This window comes from Melopsittacus undulatus, chromosome 1 (assembly GCF_012275295.1).
Source record: "Melopsittacus undulatus isolate bMelUnd1 chromosome 1, bMelUnd1.mat.Z, whole genome shotgun sequence".
Taxonomy (NCBI): domain Eukaryota; kingdom Metazoa; phylum Chordata; class Aves; order Psittaciformes; family Psittaculidae; genus Melopsittacus; species Melopsittacus undulatus.
Window position 1 is genome coordinate 119,561,546 of NC_047527.1, and position 17,097 is coordinate 119,578,642.

General features: G+C 35.8%; 1 protein-coding gene across 1 annotated transcript in view; it reads right to left on the reverse strand.

Moving 5' to 3' along the window:
• The window catches only part of LOC101872635 (ATP-dependent translocase ABCB1), a 42,480-nt gene that overhangs the window by 17,495 nt on the left and 7,888 nt on the right, over positions 1-17,097 (reverse strand). Inside the window, exons 7-19 of the mRNA XM_034063971.1 lie at positions 16,565-16,689; positions 15,644-15,815; positions 14,389-14,502; positions 13,276-13,386; positions 11,294-11,419; positions 10,902-11,105; positions 10,472-10,642; positions 7,875-8,036; positions 6,328-6,510; positions 5,281-5,427; positions 4,857-4,961; positions 2,071-2,148; positions 574-657 (exon numbers count right to left, since the gene is read on the reverse strand). Of these exons, the coding sequence (XP_033919862.1) occupies positions 574-657; positions 2,071-2,148; positions 4,857-4,961; positions 5,281-5,427; positions 6,328-6,510; positions 7,875-8,036; positions 10,472-10,642; positions 10,902-11,105; positions 11,294-11,419; positions 13,276-13,386; positions 14,389-14,502; positions 15,644-15,815; positions 16,565-16,689 (1,782 nt within the window). The remainder of the gene's footprint in view (positions 1-573; positions 658-2,070; positions 2,149-4,856; positions 4,962-5,280; positions 5,428-6,327; positions 6,511-7,874; positions 8,037-10,471; positions 10,643-10,901; positions 11,106-11,293; positions 11,420-13,275; positions 13,387-14,388; positions 14,503-15,643; positions 15,816-16,564; positions 16,690-17,097) is intronic.

Here is a 17,097-nt window from a genome sequence, read left to right on the forward strand (position 1 = left end):
CTGGTGTCCTCAACATAAAAAGGACATGGAACTGTTGGAACAAGTCCAGAGGAGGGCCACACAGATGATCAGGGGACTGGAGCACCTCCCATATGAAGACAGGCTGAGAAAGTTGGGGCTTTCTGGAGAAGAGAAGGCTGCGTGGAGACCTCATAGCAGCCTGCCAGTATCTGAAGGGGAGCTACAGGGTTGCTGGTGAGGGACTGTTCATTAGGGACTGTAGTGATAGGACAAGGGGTAATGGGTTAAAACTTAAACAGGGAAAGTTTAGATTGGATATAAGTAGGAAATTCTTTACTGTAAGGGTGGTGAGGCACTGGAATGGGTTGCTCAGGGAAGTTGTGAATGCTCCATCCCTGGCAGTGTTCAAGGCCAGGCTGAACAGAGCCTTGGGTGACATGGTTTAGTGTGAGGTGTCCCTGCCCACTGCAGGGGGATTGGAACTAAATGAACTTAAGGTCCTTTCCAACCCTGACTATTCTATGATTGTATGATTCTAACCAGTCACACCCAAGCTGCAACTTTACTGCATACTAGTCCAAATATGAAAATTCAAAACAAAATTTTACTTACTCCTTTCACTTGTGAGGCATCATTAGCAAGTCTTGTAGTTAATGCTCCAGTGCTATTTTTAGTATTATCAAACCAGCTCATGTCCTACAATCAGAAACATTTTTCTTAGGACCAGTTTTTGGACATTTCACATAAACCACAAAGTAAAACTGAGGTCTAGCTAATATAACTGATCTTATTGGCAAAAGAATATGTATCTGGCAGTGCATCTGTTCTGTATATTTAATTAGTCTAATCCCTTCATTGCAGAGTGAATGTTTTTTGAGAAAAGTGTATGCTTGTGTATGGCCTGATGTACACTGTCACTGCTGAGAAGGAAGGAGAGTAGCCTGGGGGTTTCCCAGATCCAAAATTTACCTTCCTCCGCTACTGCGGAAACTGCATCTGCTTGGAGAAGATGACTCTTCAGTCATACTCCTTCACAACTGAAAAGCTGTTTGAGGGTGAATTTAAGTGTATGGCATTCTCAGGGCAAAAACTCCCAGTTCATTGCTTGTTTTGAATAGGCTTATTTGAAAGCTATGAGACAAACCAATCCATCAAAATAGTCTATCTGATCATAGTCAACTGTTGGGGTCAGGTACATAGATTATAATTGATTCACCATGTGATCAAATATCTGATTCAAACTTTCATGTGTAAAATGCATTGAATGAAAACCTGGTGATGCAATGCAGGCATTTGTGACCTCAAGCCTCAGTTGTAAGATTGCTCTTTCATTAGTTTTTCATTGAGGCTGGTCTATAAATCATAATTTTTCAGATTACAACAGCTTTTTTCCGCATTGCAAATGGTCACGTTCAAATGCATCAAATTCTGCGTCTACGTGTAGCTTTATGTGCAAGACACAACCCCTCAGAAATACTATACTGTACATTTCAAAATCTAAAATATTGATCCTGAAATCATGCCAATTTAGATAAATTAATTACTTAGTACCACTATGAAATATTTCTAATTCTCTGAAAGTAGCTTTAAGTTTAAGTATGCAATCTCATTATTGTACTAATACACAACAACTGTAGATTCAGGAACTCTTTGAAGGAGACCTTCAAGAAATAAATAAAACCATATCTGTACATACTACAATTTCAATCAGACATTTGAACTAAGAGTTACAATGTAAGCTGCACTGCCATTTCATTTCTTTAGGGAAGAAAGGGCACCAAGAAAGCAAAGCAGACAAATGAAGAACACATAATGGGAAAATGCTGGCACACAAGAACCTATCAGGCCATAGTAACTTGGCTGTAAATCTAAGTCCTTGCAAGGAGTACGTAAAATGCTCTTGTACTTGCATTGATTTAAGACTTTCCTTCTAAGGGTCTTAGCTTAACCACATGTAACAAACCAAATTGGTTTCTAGACTGATTCAAAGTATATTATCTGTAGGAAAGTAATAGCATGATAGAATTAAGTAGAATACAGTTATTTTACGATACCTATACAATTAATTAGTTTCAAAACCCTAGAAATAAAAACATTTATTTTCTTTACCTGCCTAAGCATTGCTTTAAATGCCATGAATCGAAGCCTCATTGTAAGAATTTCTCCAGCTTTGCCAAATGTGAAGCCCTATTTGAGAAAAGATACAATTCTTAGCATACTATTGCATTGTTTGAGCTTATTCAATAAATATTTTAGATACATTGTCTCTACATCATCAAATTACAAAATACTGCAGTCCTGACTGCACTAAGCAAATATAAAACCAGGCTTAATATTCATCAATTCTAATGGGTTCACAGTACAACAGTCAAATAATATTTATAAAAAAAAAATGTAGAATATAGTGTAATTTCCCAACACTGCTTCACCACCATACTGCAAGGAAAAGATCAGTAATCACCCTTTTGACTTCATTTTTGTATGAGTTGATCAAAGTCAGATTTAAACAAGTGGCTTTTGGGCTGTTCATTTTAGGTTAAAGACACCATAAGGCAATCTGGGTTCATGGAAGTCAGATGCAAATTTCCCATTGACTCCAACAGTAAGATTTCTTCCCCATGATCCTAACACAACCTGACATAGCAATCGGCAATAGTACATCAGTGATGTTCTACAATGACTTGTATCCACATATAGGAATCAATTAAAAAGATCAAAAAGGAAACATGCAGGTTAAAACTTTGGGAAGATACACTCTTCCTACATTTTACTATGACATCAGGGTTTATAATTAGCTTTGTTTAGCTCACTATCACCTTTATGTGATTACAAATACTAATTGTTTGGAATCTACTTTTGTGAAATTGAAGACTGTTAAAATACAAACCACAGATGGAACTCTACTAAGTTACACTAAGAAAAATTATCATTACATATTCCAATTAGCAAATATTTCTCAGTTAACTTTGATCATCATCTTTTCTGTGTCAGTAAATTTGCACAGGCATGTGACTTAGAAAAAAATCACAAAAGAACATCAGAGAATGGGTACTATATAAAGAAATCATAAGAATGTTTCAATTTTTTTTCCATTCCCACTAAATGAGAAGGACCAAGGAAGGACCTCGACATGCTTGTGAGGTGGGCTGATGCCAGCCTCATGAAGTTTAGCCATGACAAGTGCAAGGTCCTGCACCTGGGTTGGAGCAATCCCAGGAACAGCTACAGGTTGGGCAGAGAACCACCTGGGGGTGTTGGTCGATGAGAAAATGAACATGAGCCGACTTCAGTGTGCGCTCACAGCCCAGAAAGCCAACTGTATCCTGGGCTGCATCAAAAGGAGCATGACCAGCAGGTCAAAGGAAGTGATCCTGCCCCTCTGCTCTCGGGAGACCTCACTTGGAGTATTGTGTGCAGTTCTGGTGTCCTCAACATAAAAAGGACATGGAACTGTTGGAACAAGTCCAGAGGAGGGCCACACAGATGATCAGGGGACTGGAGCACCTCCCATATGAAGACAGGCTGAGAAAGTTGGGGCTTTCTGGAGAAGAGAAGGCTGCGTGGAGACCTCATAGCAGCCTGCCAGTATCTGAAGGGAAGCTACAGGGTTGCTGGTGAGGGACTGTTCATTAGGGACTGTAGTGATAGGACAAGGGGTAATGGGTTAAAACTTAAACAGGGAAAGTTTAGATTGGATATAAGTAGGAAGTTCTTTACTGTAAGGGTGGTGAGGCACTGGAATGGGTTGCTCAGGGAAGTTGTGAATGCTCCATCCCTGGCAGTGTTCAAGGCCAGGCTGAACAGAGCCTTGGGTGACATGGTTTAGTGTGAGGTCCCCCCGTAGGGGGATTAGAACTAGATTATCTAAAGGTCATTTCCAACCCTAACTATTCTGTGATTCTATGATTCTATATTTTGGGATGTTTCATCTCAATAAACTCTTCCCGCTCAAATTTAAAATATTTTATGAACATTTATAAATTAAGCAAACCTATCATAGCCATCTAAAAGTCAGTCTTCTATACTCAAGGCCTTCTTGAATGCATGTGCAAAAAGACAATTGCATAAATAAACAAGGATTTTTTTGCAAGAGATTGTTTATGCTGGTGTCCCAAGTATGCTTCATTATTTCGCTGTGTATGCTCATTCAATGGATAAAACTATACAAACATTCAGAAATTATAAACCAGACTATAGATGAAAATATTACAATGCCAAATTTTGCACTTGTATAATTACTACTTTACCATGGCACTCTTGGGACAGTTAGATACATATAAGAATTAGGGAACTGTATTTAAGAAATTGAGATGGCTATAGGAATCGGTGAGAGCATGGTATAAGGTATTACTGTTCAACCGTTAGTATTTAAGTAGGAAGAGCTGAATATCAGCAAAATGGGTTTTACTTGGTGAACTGGCCCAGGGAATCTTGGGCTGCACTCCCATAAAATAAGACTTGAATGGGGAAGGGGTGAGGGGAGTAAAAAATTTGAGAGCTTAATGCAGGAGACTGGGACATTTGAAATTAGATTCAAACAGGCCTGAGAGTGAGAAAGGAGTGGTATAGTGTAAAGGCTTGAGAGGCTGGTGGTCAGGTGGCAACATAAAAAGAGTGAGAATGCAAAGTTTTATGCCAAGATGTGTTTGACTCATGAAGAAGAGGGAAAGTTCTGAAGTTAAGAGGTCAGAATAGGTTGGAAGGTCTCTAACACATGAAATGCTTCAGGTCAAAAAAGACATAGTTCAGCACAAGGCACATCTAGAACCATAAATGCGGGTTCTGTTTTGAACGGGAGAAATTGTATTAAGAAGTTACAAATTTTTAGTATATTTTAGATCTGGTTTCTAAAACATGACAAACAATCATAATGAAGCTAAAATAATAAAACATACCTGAAAAAAGAAAGTAAAAAAGGAAATGATCCCAAGTACCAAAAACAGCACTGAATATAAGTTGCTCTTTTCTCTTAAGACACTCTTGTCAGTTTCTACAAAGACCTATAAAATAATAGTTAAAACAACTTTTTTTAATCAACTAAAAAACTAAAATACTTCCATCTTTCTCAGTAACTGTGGTAGTGATTTTCATTAATATAAAATTTGAGCATGTGTTACACATGACTATATGTATAACAAGCAAATTTCATACTGTAGCAAGATTTTTATGATTTTGTAAATGTCATATAATTCTTCAGATTTTTGTAAGATTGCTTCATCCATTCCTCAGCTTCATTATGCAGTGATTGTTTAAGACCTGCTTTTATTTGAAATAAACTTTGTGGGCTTTATAAATTTTGCATATTTTATTCAAACTTACCCCTATAATCTCTGAAAATATGATTGCAAATGCAGGTTGTAAAACTCCATTGATAACTGCACATAAAGTTCCAGCTACAAAGTATGGCCATTCGGTTTTGTTCAACTTCATAATTTTCAGAAATGAAGCTGGAACTAATTCTTCATCCTAAAAAATGGGAATTCTATTAGGACAAACATGTATCTATTTGGAGAAATACAGAGAAAAAAGGAGATAAGTTTCCTATTCCCAGAATCTACTCAGAGGAAGTTAAAATGTATTTTGGATAACATGAATAATTACTTTATTGTATATTTATTATTTTAATACAAGGAAGAAAGAGCTGTTAGAATATATCTTTAACTCTTGCCATCATATTTTAGTTTATCTACATACATTTCGTTGATTGATACTACTGGTACTGGTCAGTGGTGACTGAACTATTCATTCTGGGCATATTGCTCTGTGTAATCCATAACTGGAGTACTTCAAGTAACTGTTCATTAAGCAATTTATAATAGCAAAGTATTTGTTGCAAACATGAATGCAATCCTATTTGTTCTGTTTTTTTTGTAAGGTTTGTTGTAAGAGTTGTATGTTGCACCAAATGTCCTGTCTCTGATCCAAAAAAGAATGTTTAGACTATGTTAGTATGGTATGCAAATACCTAGTATAGTGAAAGGTTTCCCTGCCCATGGCAGAGGGATTGGAACTAGATGATCTTAAGGTCCTTTCTAACCCTAACCATTCTATGATTCTACGATGCTATGATTCTATGTAAGTATACGTTTCCTTTATAGCAAATTGATTTTCAAGAATAAACTCATCCTTGTTACATATTTTTAAGGGCCCATTTTATTTTTATAATCATTCATGGTGAAAATAACAAAACAAGATATGAACAGTATCAGTCAAAGGCTATTTGAATTAGAAAATTCTCATTATTTTTTACCCCTATCAAATGTGTTCTTCATCTTGTACCTTTCTAGAGCAGGAGATTGAATTTAGTTTTAATATACTTTGTTGAAAGGAATCAAAGTTCATTAACAGCTCTGCAAAGTTACTTACAGATGAATTATTTTTCTTATCAGTATCCTCATTTTCTGCTCCAGGCTTTTTTGTATTTCTCCGAGTTGAATGTCTTCTCAATCCTCTTGTTAAGGATTCTTCAAATTCTGGTTCAGATTCGCTTTTTTTGACACTAAGTGCATTCTCATCTTTTTCTGATGATGGAACTTCAGCTTCTATTGACTAAAAGAGGGAAGAACATGATGCTAAGATGAATTATGCATATATTACTTTGAACTTTCAAAATTACAAGGTAATCAAGGTAAAAATAACTGTCATCATTTCAGTGGAAAGATATATGGGGAAAACAGTAATGCTATAAAACAGATATGAAAACCTGTATTATATTTGAGTATATACCTTCAGAGCTTGATTCATATATGAGAATATCCCATCTGTCAAGAAAATGCTTGTAGTATGTGTGGGGCAGAGGAGTGGAAGTAACTGTTCTTTTTTTATGAATTAACTCCTAACAGAGTTTTAAATTGAAGTTTTTTTTGCACTCATTTGCACTCATCTTGGGATCTTTTTGAATTACTTCTCAGAGGGTACACTGTTAACTCATGAAGTGATAAAAAAATCACTCCTTTTAGTACAGAACACTTAATTCTTTGAATGTAATAAGGAAGTTCAGGGTGGAACAAGTCAAAAAGAGGTTTTCACTGAAAAATCAGAACAGTCTGGTAAATAGCCCTATTTTTGGTCATAGTTTGCCAATTTCTTTGACAGAATAAATAAATATTTACCCAGCACTGAGGTATTTAATAGTAACTGGATTCAAAGTTGCCTTCAACTCGTATTTCTTTTTTTCAGAAAGCTTTTATTTCTTACTGCTTTTTGTGCTACTACTAAAAATAACTTATTTTGCTTTCTTTCTTGTTTTTGTTATTTTCTCTTTTATTAAGCTCAGTTAAGCTCAGTTATAACCTAACTACAGCAAAGGACATTGGAAAGTATCAAAATATTTTGTTATTCACTTAATAACTAATACGTTTCTGTTATTTATATTCATTTCCAAACTGGCTACATAACTTTTAAAGTGTATGTATTTCTGCATTCAGCATAGTTGGAATCTTTTTCTCCTATTCCTCTGTTATTTTATTTTTCTTTCAGAAAGAAATTCAGTAATGAATTGTTCAGTAATGAATAAGTAATGAAGGATTATACCCAAACATTTTAAAATGCATGCTCTGTTCCTCCAGTATCAGCTACTGTATTTTACCTTTTATCATAGCCTAACAAAAAGCAATGGAATAGCAAACTACTGGAGTCAGCTGCTCTACATTAACTGCCTAAAAGGAAAATACAAAATAATCTCATAAGCTTAAATCCCTAGACTATTAAAAATTTACTGTGCTGGGTTTAAATAGGTCCGGTATCAAAACTAGTGGTCTTCTCTTTCAAGTTATTGCTCTCCTTTCAAAAAACAGTTTTTTTTGCTGTTAGCACAATATGTTGCAGAACCCCTCATACTTCTGATAGCATACGGTAACCATGGACGTGGAATACAAAAAAGAAAATGAGACAGCAGCTAGAAAGAAAAGTACCTGCATGTTAACGAGTTTGTAGTAGATTCCTTTTCTTTCAAGCAATTGAAAATGATTCCCCTGTTCTGTGATAACTCCACCTTCAAAGACAGCTATAAGATCTGCATTTCGGACTGTTGACAGTCGATGAGCTACTACAACCGTGGTGCGCCCTTCCCTTGCCTAGAAATAATAATATTTAAGCATTTCTAAATATATTAAAAATTGTTCATTTTCATATTAGAGTTGGATAAGACCCAAGGGAAACAATAAAATGGTTCACATAAAAAGTATAACTCTCAAAAGAAATTTAAAAAACCAGATTTCAGTAAGTATCCTAAAACAGAAATGTAATCTTTAGCTTGGAGATTAATATTAAAGACAGTCTTTCACTGTGGCACATAACACTACTAATTTTCAATCACAAATACCTAAACAAAATTCCTAATATTTAATTAGAATGTTACAATGTTACAAACCTTAAAAATTTTAAAATGCTAAATGTTCTTCTATTTAAGCCCATATCTGTTCAATTAAAGCTTAAAATCTGTGGAGTTTATACTCAGAAGCATTAGAAAATATTTCAGACTGACATTTTTAAAACATCAGTGTTTTAAGCTCTAAGTCACTGACAATTCAAGTAGCTTTATTGAAAATAAAATTCTCTACAATCCCATGTGAAATTTCAATTACCTATCTTTGGATATTTATACGCCTATCATACATAATGTATCAAATGTCACAGCGTGCCATTTTACTTTGTTGTATTAAAATGATTTAACTTTTAGTTTAAATAACTTTTAGTTATTATTTAAATAACTAAATAATAGCTATTTATAATAATAATATTATTTAAATAACTAAATAATATAATAATAGTTATTATTTAAATAACTTTTAGTTTAAATAATCAAAGTAATGACCCCAAATAGTGGAATTTTGTTGGAACCTGGATGGAGTTCATCCTCAGTGACATCCTTCAAGCATCCATACCAGGACCAATGCTGTTTAATATCTTCTTGTTGACATAGATAAATGGGATTGAGTGCACACTGAGCCAGTTTGTGGATGACACCAAGATGAGTGGTGCAGTTGATTTGCTTGAGGGAAGGGATGTCATCCAGAGAGACCTTGACAAACCTGAGGAGTTGGCTCATGTGAACCTCACAAAGTTTAAGAAGGCCAAGTGGAAGGCCCTGCACCTGGGTCAGGGCAATCCTCAATATCAGTACAGACTGGGGGATGAAGGGATTGCAAGCAGCCCTGCAGAGAAGAGTTTGGAGATACTGGTGGATGAAAACTGGACATGAGCTGACAATGTGTGCTAGCAGCCCAGAACACCAGCTCTATGCTGGGCTGCATCAAAAGAAGTGTGGAAAGCAGGTTGAAGGAAGTGATTTTGCCCCTTTACTCTGCTCTTATGAGACCCAACCTGTACTGTGTTCAGCTCTGGAGTCACCTGTACAAGAAAGATAGGGACCTCTTAGAGCAGGTCCAGAGGAGGGCCACAAAAAAGGTCAGAGGGCTAAAAGACCTCTTACATGAAGACAGGCTGAGAGAGTTGGGTTTGTGCAGCATGGAGAAGAGAAGGCTCCAGAGAGACTTTACTGTGGCCTTTTGCTATATAAATGAGACTTATAGCATATGTGGAGAAAGACTAACCAGGTACTGTAGTAAGAGGACAAGGGACGATGGTTTTGATAAGGAAGAAAGTTTTTATAGTGAGGGTGGTAAGACACTGGAACAGGTTGCCCAGAGAAGTTGTGTATTCTGTGTCATTGGAATTGTTCAAAATCAGGCTGGACGGGGCTTTGAGCAATCTGGTCTAGTGAAAGATGTCCCTGGCCATGACAGTAGGGTTCAATTAGATGATCTTTTAAGGTCTCTTCCAACCCAAACCATTCTATGATTGTAGGAGTCCCTAGGTCTTCTGCAAAGGTTTGTGAGGAACCAAACTTAGAAGATAATGTGACAAAGAAAAATAACTTCTCTGTTAAGTGTACTTATAGTAATATTTCTCCTCAAACTGTCTTTATCCAACATCAGTGGGAAGCAGAATATGATTGAGCAACTTCAGAATGCCATTTGGGGGTATAACCCCAGTATGAATATAGAGACTCCTGAGTTGTATCGGGGATCAGCTGTGCCTTAGTGAGAGCTCTACATTAGGAACAAAACAAGCACCTAGAAGTATTTAAGTGAAACAAATGCTCCCCTGGAGCATGTCCTGTCAAGTCATTGCTACAATTGCTTATGACATGATGGTAGCACTTCTTGTCTGTCAGTCTTCAACAGAGGTTAATTAAGTAGGTGATTAACAACAATATGCATGTGACGAAGGTAAGTGCAGGGGATAGTATTTACACCAAGAAAATGTTGAATTAAGGTTAAAACACAGAAAATTTAATTCCATCTTCTTACTCTAAAAAAAGATTCCTCTCTTGTAATACCTGCAGGATCTCAAAAAATCTCTGTATAATGAATAATTGCCAAATCCAAGTTTACCTTTTGTGTTTTAAGAGTCTGTTTCTTGCAGCTCTTTCAACAAATGTTTTGGAGGAAAAAAATAGTAAATATTAAGCTTCTACTTATCTGCTTCATTTTAGAAGCCTACTGACCTTGTCCAGTGCTGCCTGCACAACTGCTTCACTCTCAGTATCCAAAGCTGATGTTGCCTCATCAAGCAGAAGAATTTTAGGATTGCGAACCAGAGCTCGGGCAATTGCTATTCTTTGCTTCTGGCCTCCGCTCAGCTGTGCCCCTCTTTCTCCAACCAGGGTTTCAAACTTCTACAAGACAACCACACACATTTCCAAAACACTCACTGGCACAGTCCTTTCAACAGAGAAAGACAGTGTAAAGAAAAGCAACATCAGTGTCAGGATTCTCAAAAGTTATTCTCAAAAGTTATGAGGAAGCTCTGGATAGCTCTGCATATTCAGAGCTCCAGGGATAGCTTCCACTGTTTAAGAGAACCCCTTCTAAGGAACTGCTTGGCACAAGAACACTTAGGAGAAATTACTTCAGCAGGACAGCTGCTTTGCTTACATTGGGTAACTTCATGATGAAGTCATAAGCATTTGCTTCCTTGGTAGCTTTTTCAATTTCTTCCATGGTGATATCCTCACGGCCATAACGAATATTTTCTGCAATAGTAGTAGCAAATAGCACAGGTTCCTGATTCACCACACCGATAATCTCCCGCAAGTATCTCACATTTAAGCACCTAATATCCTCCCCATCAATGGTAACCTAAACAAAAGGAAGCAGACAAAAATCTTTTACTGAGTGTTTTGGTCAAGGAACCTCTCTCCCCAGGCTGGCACATGCCTTTTAGGAGAGACTTCACTGTGTCATTAGAACAAGTGCAGAGAGGTGTAGTGAGAGCCAGACTTCCAACAGCTGTGACAGACAGTGTCATCTCCCTGGAGGTATCTTACCCTGCCTTCCTTGGGATCGTAAAATCTCTGGATGAGCTGAACAGTTGTACTTTTCCCACAGCCACTACCACCAACCAGGGCCACTGTCTGGCCAGAACTAATCTTGAGATTCAAGCCCTTCAGTATCTGCACATGTAAGAAAGGTGACCAAAAACATAACAGTATGTAAAAATGTCAGTGTAAATTTAAAGAAACTTTAAAGACTACAGTGAAATAACCTTCATATTTATAGCAGAATCTGATACAAAAAAAACCCATTCATAAATATGGACATTTAAAGTTTCAATAACTGATGACTTCAGCTTAATTTTCTTCATATTTACCTCACAACTGATCTAATTTCAACACATTCAACTGATCTAACTATACAACACATTTCATCATTATCCATATCATAGACCAGTTCATATGGCAAAATAATAATAATATGATTACTAGCCATAACTAAAATATAATATAGAAACAATATGATGCAATATTTCTGTATCATGTTGTCTCACCTTTTCCTTTAATACACCATGAAAACTTCAGGAACTGTTGTATAGTAGAAGTCATGGTTAAAAGTGACAGAATATACTCTGCATTTTTTTGGAGGGAAAGCCATCGATTGGAATTGCTGGTGGGTCTTCTTTATAACAGTGACATTTCATTGCACAACGTACAGTATTTTTGTACTAGTCAGCATAAAACGTAGCATTTCATTTTTGCTAATTAGCCTTCTAGAAGGACTAAGCTATAATGAACTATTCATACCTGAATGTCAGCAATATGCATCATGGCTAAGTGCAGTTTTCCATACTAAATGTACAGCCATGCACTGATACATTCCAGTACTCTCCCCATGTACTTCCCAATACCTCTCAGCCTTGTGTCCTTGTTGTCATCTCTTCTGTCCTAAATTTCTATCCTTTGACCTATGCTGCTGCCTCTCCACCCTTAGTACCACTGTCTGTGTGCTTTACAGGTGAAATGTATCTCACTGTTCAGGAACAAAAGGCACAGATAAATACTAACATTTAGAATGTCTTATTTTGCTATGAGTTTTCTCTTTACTATAATTTATGAAATTATTATTACTATAAGTTATGAAATTATTACTAAATGTTTCATGTAGCCTTAACTTCTATAATTATTATCTTTGAATCCATGGGGGAGAAATCTCTATTCATATGATACCTGTATAAACTTATAAAATAATCCACTGAGATCAATAATTATATTTTCATTTATATGAAGAAATATAAGCACATTGACTTAATTCACTTTCTTGATAGAAGGAAACCCCAAAATATGTAACATATTTATAAGTAAGAATGGCTTAAAAAGAAAGCTCCGTGTCTTTCTGTCTATCAAAAGTAAGGAAGATACCTTTATCCAGGTAAGTGATTTTCCTTCAATGTAGGGAAGAAAATAGTTACATAGTACAAAGATACTCTTAATGAAAATATTTTCATGAATCATTCAAATGTCTTCTACCTCCACTGCATTGAGACTCTAGATTTATGACAGTGCTTTAAAAAGCAAACTTCATCTAGAAAAACAAGCACAGATTCTGATCTCTATTCTATATTTAACAAGTCCTTGCTGGATCTGCTTTCATTATCTGTTAAATAGTCTTAACAGAGCTGCATTGCAGGTGACTTCGAAACCCACTATGTCACTACAATTATGTCAGTACATGCCCACTTGGGTTAGATGCATAAATTTTTATTCTGATAGCAACAAATCTTTCAGTTTTATTGCATAGCCACATTGACTACACCTTTAGGCAGAAAATTATTCAGAAAACTTGACATGTTTAGATAAGGTGTAAATAACTCTAGCTAAAATCCCTGTGATGGCCAAGTTGTTTTATATAAGCTAGTGAAACAAATTGGAATAGTTGTATTTCTAACAAAATTTTACTTATGTGGCTTTTTTTTTTTTAAAATAAATGATCCATATGTTTAACCGTAATATGTGTAAAGCTTCATTTACAGTACCTCAACTTCTGGCCTGGATGGATAATTGAAGTAAACATTTTGGAATTCCAAGTTCCCTTGAATGTGGTCTGGTTTGTAACCTGCCTCTGAATAGCTGTCAATTTGAGGTTCCTGTGCAAAATAAAATACAGATTAAAATAAAACAAAACAAACAAAAAATCCAACCAAAGTTTCTTCCTGAGGATTTCTTTCATAAAGCAGTCCTAGAGTGCACTGTTATTCTGCAGAGATATTAAATGTCAGTTTACAGCAATTAAGATGAGAGTTCTGAAACAGGTAAATTGCATGATGTTTTGCTGCCTCATTACTACATTCATGAGCTTATGCAAAAATACTTTCATAACTTCTCCATTTAAGCTTTTGCGTGATTTAGTACTTACTGTTTTTAAGACTGTACCACAGCTTGCCATAATTTCAGATTTATTTCACTGCCTGACAGTTAACCTGAACAGGCCATTCTAATGAGCATTCGTACACTGTTCATTTATACCTTTGCCCTTTTTGCTGAAACAATATGTGTAAGAAAGAACCAATTCACTGACCATTAAGCAGAAAGAGAGTTCTTAATCATGACTGCTTTTGTTTGCATCCAGGGTGGGTTTACAAGTTGAAGCATGTCTTAACAGTAACCCAAAATATGCAATTGCGTTTCATAAAGCTTCATTAGTTAGCAAAATCACAGCTTCCTTGACTTCAGACTCTCTTGGCAATTGAAGTACACATCCAGGTTACCAGGTTGTGTTTTATTGATTTGCCAGTGCTCACACTACTGGTGATGACAATGATACTTTGAAACCTATGCTTACATACCTGCGCCATTTGTAATCACATCTCTATATTGCACCCTAGATGTGCCTTTCATGATAAAACATTAGAGGATACCTCCAACATTAAATGATTTAGATATCTACTTTTACCTTTGAAGTAATGACTGATAAGACTAGAAGACAAAGAGGTACTGACTAATAATTATACAGTCTATCTGCTTATATGTTTATAATTCTGTTTATTTTACACAGTTATTTTTCTAATTTCATATCCATGAATAGTGCCTGTCCTTTAAAAAGAATGATATCTCAGTTTTGAAATAAGAGTAAGGGCAAAGATACTCACATTGTCTATGATATTAAAGATTGCATAAGCAGCTCCTCTTGCACTAGCAAATGCCTCCATGCTTGGAGCAGTCTGTCCAATGCTGAAAGCTCCGATCAATACAGAGAAAAAGACCTGAAAGAAATGTTTATGGTGACATATTTAAATACTTATTTAAGCACAGAATTACATTTATTTATTTACATTAGATATCTTGGTGTCAGGAGGGAAGGGAAGTTTAAGGAATCAAGAATTAAAGAAAAAAATGAAAGCGTCTCTCTTAAACAAAGAATAACTCTAAGAAAAAGACTTTTTAAGATTCAGCTGAGAACTGAGTTCGTGGACAATGTGAATGTTGCAAACATATTGATAAAAGTGAAAAAGGGTCTGAGATTTGCAAGTTCTATGCCAAAAAATGTATAATTACACTTGATGTCTCAGGATTTATTGTACTAGTTAATTCTTTGGCAAAAATATGTTCCAAAGTCCAGAAAGTATATTGTGTATCTTCCAACGAAACAAAGACAAGATGCAAAGCACTATCATTCTGCTTTCAAAGTGACAGCGAAATAAAGTATGCAAATCCAATTTCATTATCATAAAGTAATAAAGGGTCCCTCTGCCGGAATGAAAGAGAATGAGTGCAAACAAAAAAGAAAAAAAATAAACAAAGCAGAATAAGAAAAAAATGTTATTTTCAGTGAAGCATAGTTTATTATTTTCAGCTAGTATCAAAACAAAAGTAATAAAACCACAGTGCTTGGAGATCATAATAACAGCCATAGTATGTCAGAACAAAGGTCCATCACACCCATCATCCTTTCTCCAACACTGGCCATTCACAGATGTGAAAATAAGGTTACACCCTCCCATTCTTGTTATAAAAACACCATTCCAATGAACTACAACATAGGCAACAGAAATTACAGATAATTAGAACTGAAAAAATTACAGACAAGGGCATGAACCTCAGTGAGATGTTCTATGTGCTAGCCTGTCTTTAAAAAAAAAAAATAGGCAGGTTCGAAAGAGCCAATAATACATTCCAGAGCCATTTTTCACGAACTTCAGTGACTCATAAATTAAACAAAACAGGTACTTTTAAAAATATTTATAGATATATATACATATATGAGGTCTACTGGTTGAGTTTCATCATGATTAACAAAAAGTACAATAAATCATACAAAATCGGAATTATTGCCACATCAAGAGAAGAATTTTATTTTCTTTAGTATTCCTTACTACTACTGTGAATTTACTCATTAATACTTACTGTGAGAACTTTGCCAATAGTGTAATCATCAGTTAAGACCAAGGTAGTTCCATACCAGAAGGCCAGAGCATATGATGCATATATCAGTAAGAAAGCAGCACCCATAGAAATATTAGCCGTAATAGCCTTTTTTATTCCTATCCGTTTAGCATCTTCTAAATTTTTATGGTATCTGGAAGAAAGACAGAAGTTCAAAATAGACTCCGACTTGTACCATGGCACACAGCATCAAAATCTCTGTGGATTAATTAGAAAAAGAACACTCACAAAGTACCCCAAGATGTATAAAATAAGTACAAAGGTAGTCAGGCACAGGGACTTTAAGGTAACTCACAAAAATGACAACATCAGTCAACCTGGTGTACAGAAAAGAAAGGGCATTGCAGTTCAGGAACTGGTATTCAAGTCCTTAAATAAACTGCAGGTTAGTGAACTTTGATCATGAACCATTCGTGACTGGTTTTGAGATTATAATTGTTAGCTTAAGATAAAAGGTTAAAATATATCATAGGAACGATTTTTTATAGTATAGTGGAAACAGAGACATTGCTTATTAGTACCTTCACAACAATTACTGAGTAATCATATTACCAAGGATACCATCATCTCCTCTCATGGCAGGGCCTTTTTTTTTTGTCTAAAGCTCTCACAGTGTGATGTTTAAAGTAGTTTGCACATTTCCAGAGTGGAGACAATATATCAACTGTTTTTGACATTTTCTAGAAAAATAACTAATCGTCTTCCAGCATGTAGTGAAACTTATAATAGGCTGTAACAGAAAACTTCCCATTACTTAAAACCACAGGAAGCTAAAGGCTTCCCCATATTTAAAGATTTTCAACAGCAAAGATACAAGAAACTTTCAAGCCATCTGAAGTAAACACTTTAAAATCAGCCGATGAAAGCAAATATTGCTGTTACCTTTTAATTTCTTTTTCCTGTCCTCCGAAAGCTATTACAGTACGGATTGCTGCCAGAACTTCCTCTGCAACAGCACCTGCTTTTGCATATGCAGCTTGTTCTTTGTCAGTGAAAGCAGAGAGGACCTAATACAAGATCAAATATTTTGACGTAAGGAAAACAGAATGAGCTCAAGCACTTCATAATGGCTTTTATCACAGTTACTTTCTTCCAATGTGAAGCCTTTTGATTTTTTTTATGTGTAAGTGCAGAATATTCAATATTACTTATTCTCAACACTAAGAAATGGATTTTTCCACTTTGCTTTTGCCCAGTGCAGGAAATTAGATGACTACTCCTACTGAGTGTGGTTCTCCCCAGGTAGATCTCCTCATCTCTGGCTACCTTAGCCTGAGGGCTCTGTAGTTCACACTAGTTAGCCACTGTCCATGAAAGACTCTTAGCCAGTAGACATATGTAGCACATGCTTCTCTTACCTTTTCTACAATATACTCACTCAAGACAGAGAAGGCCTACATCATCTTCAAAATATA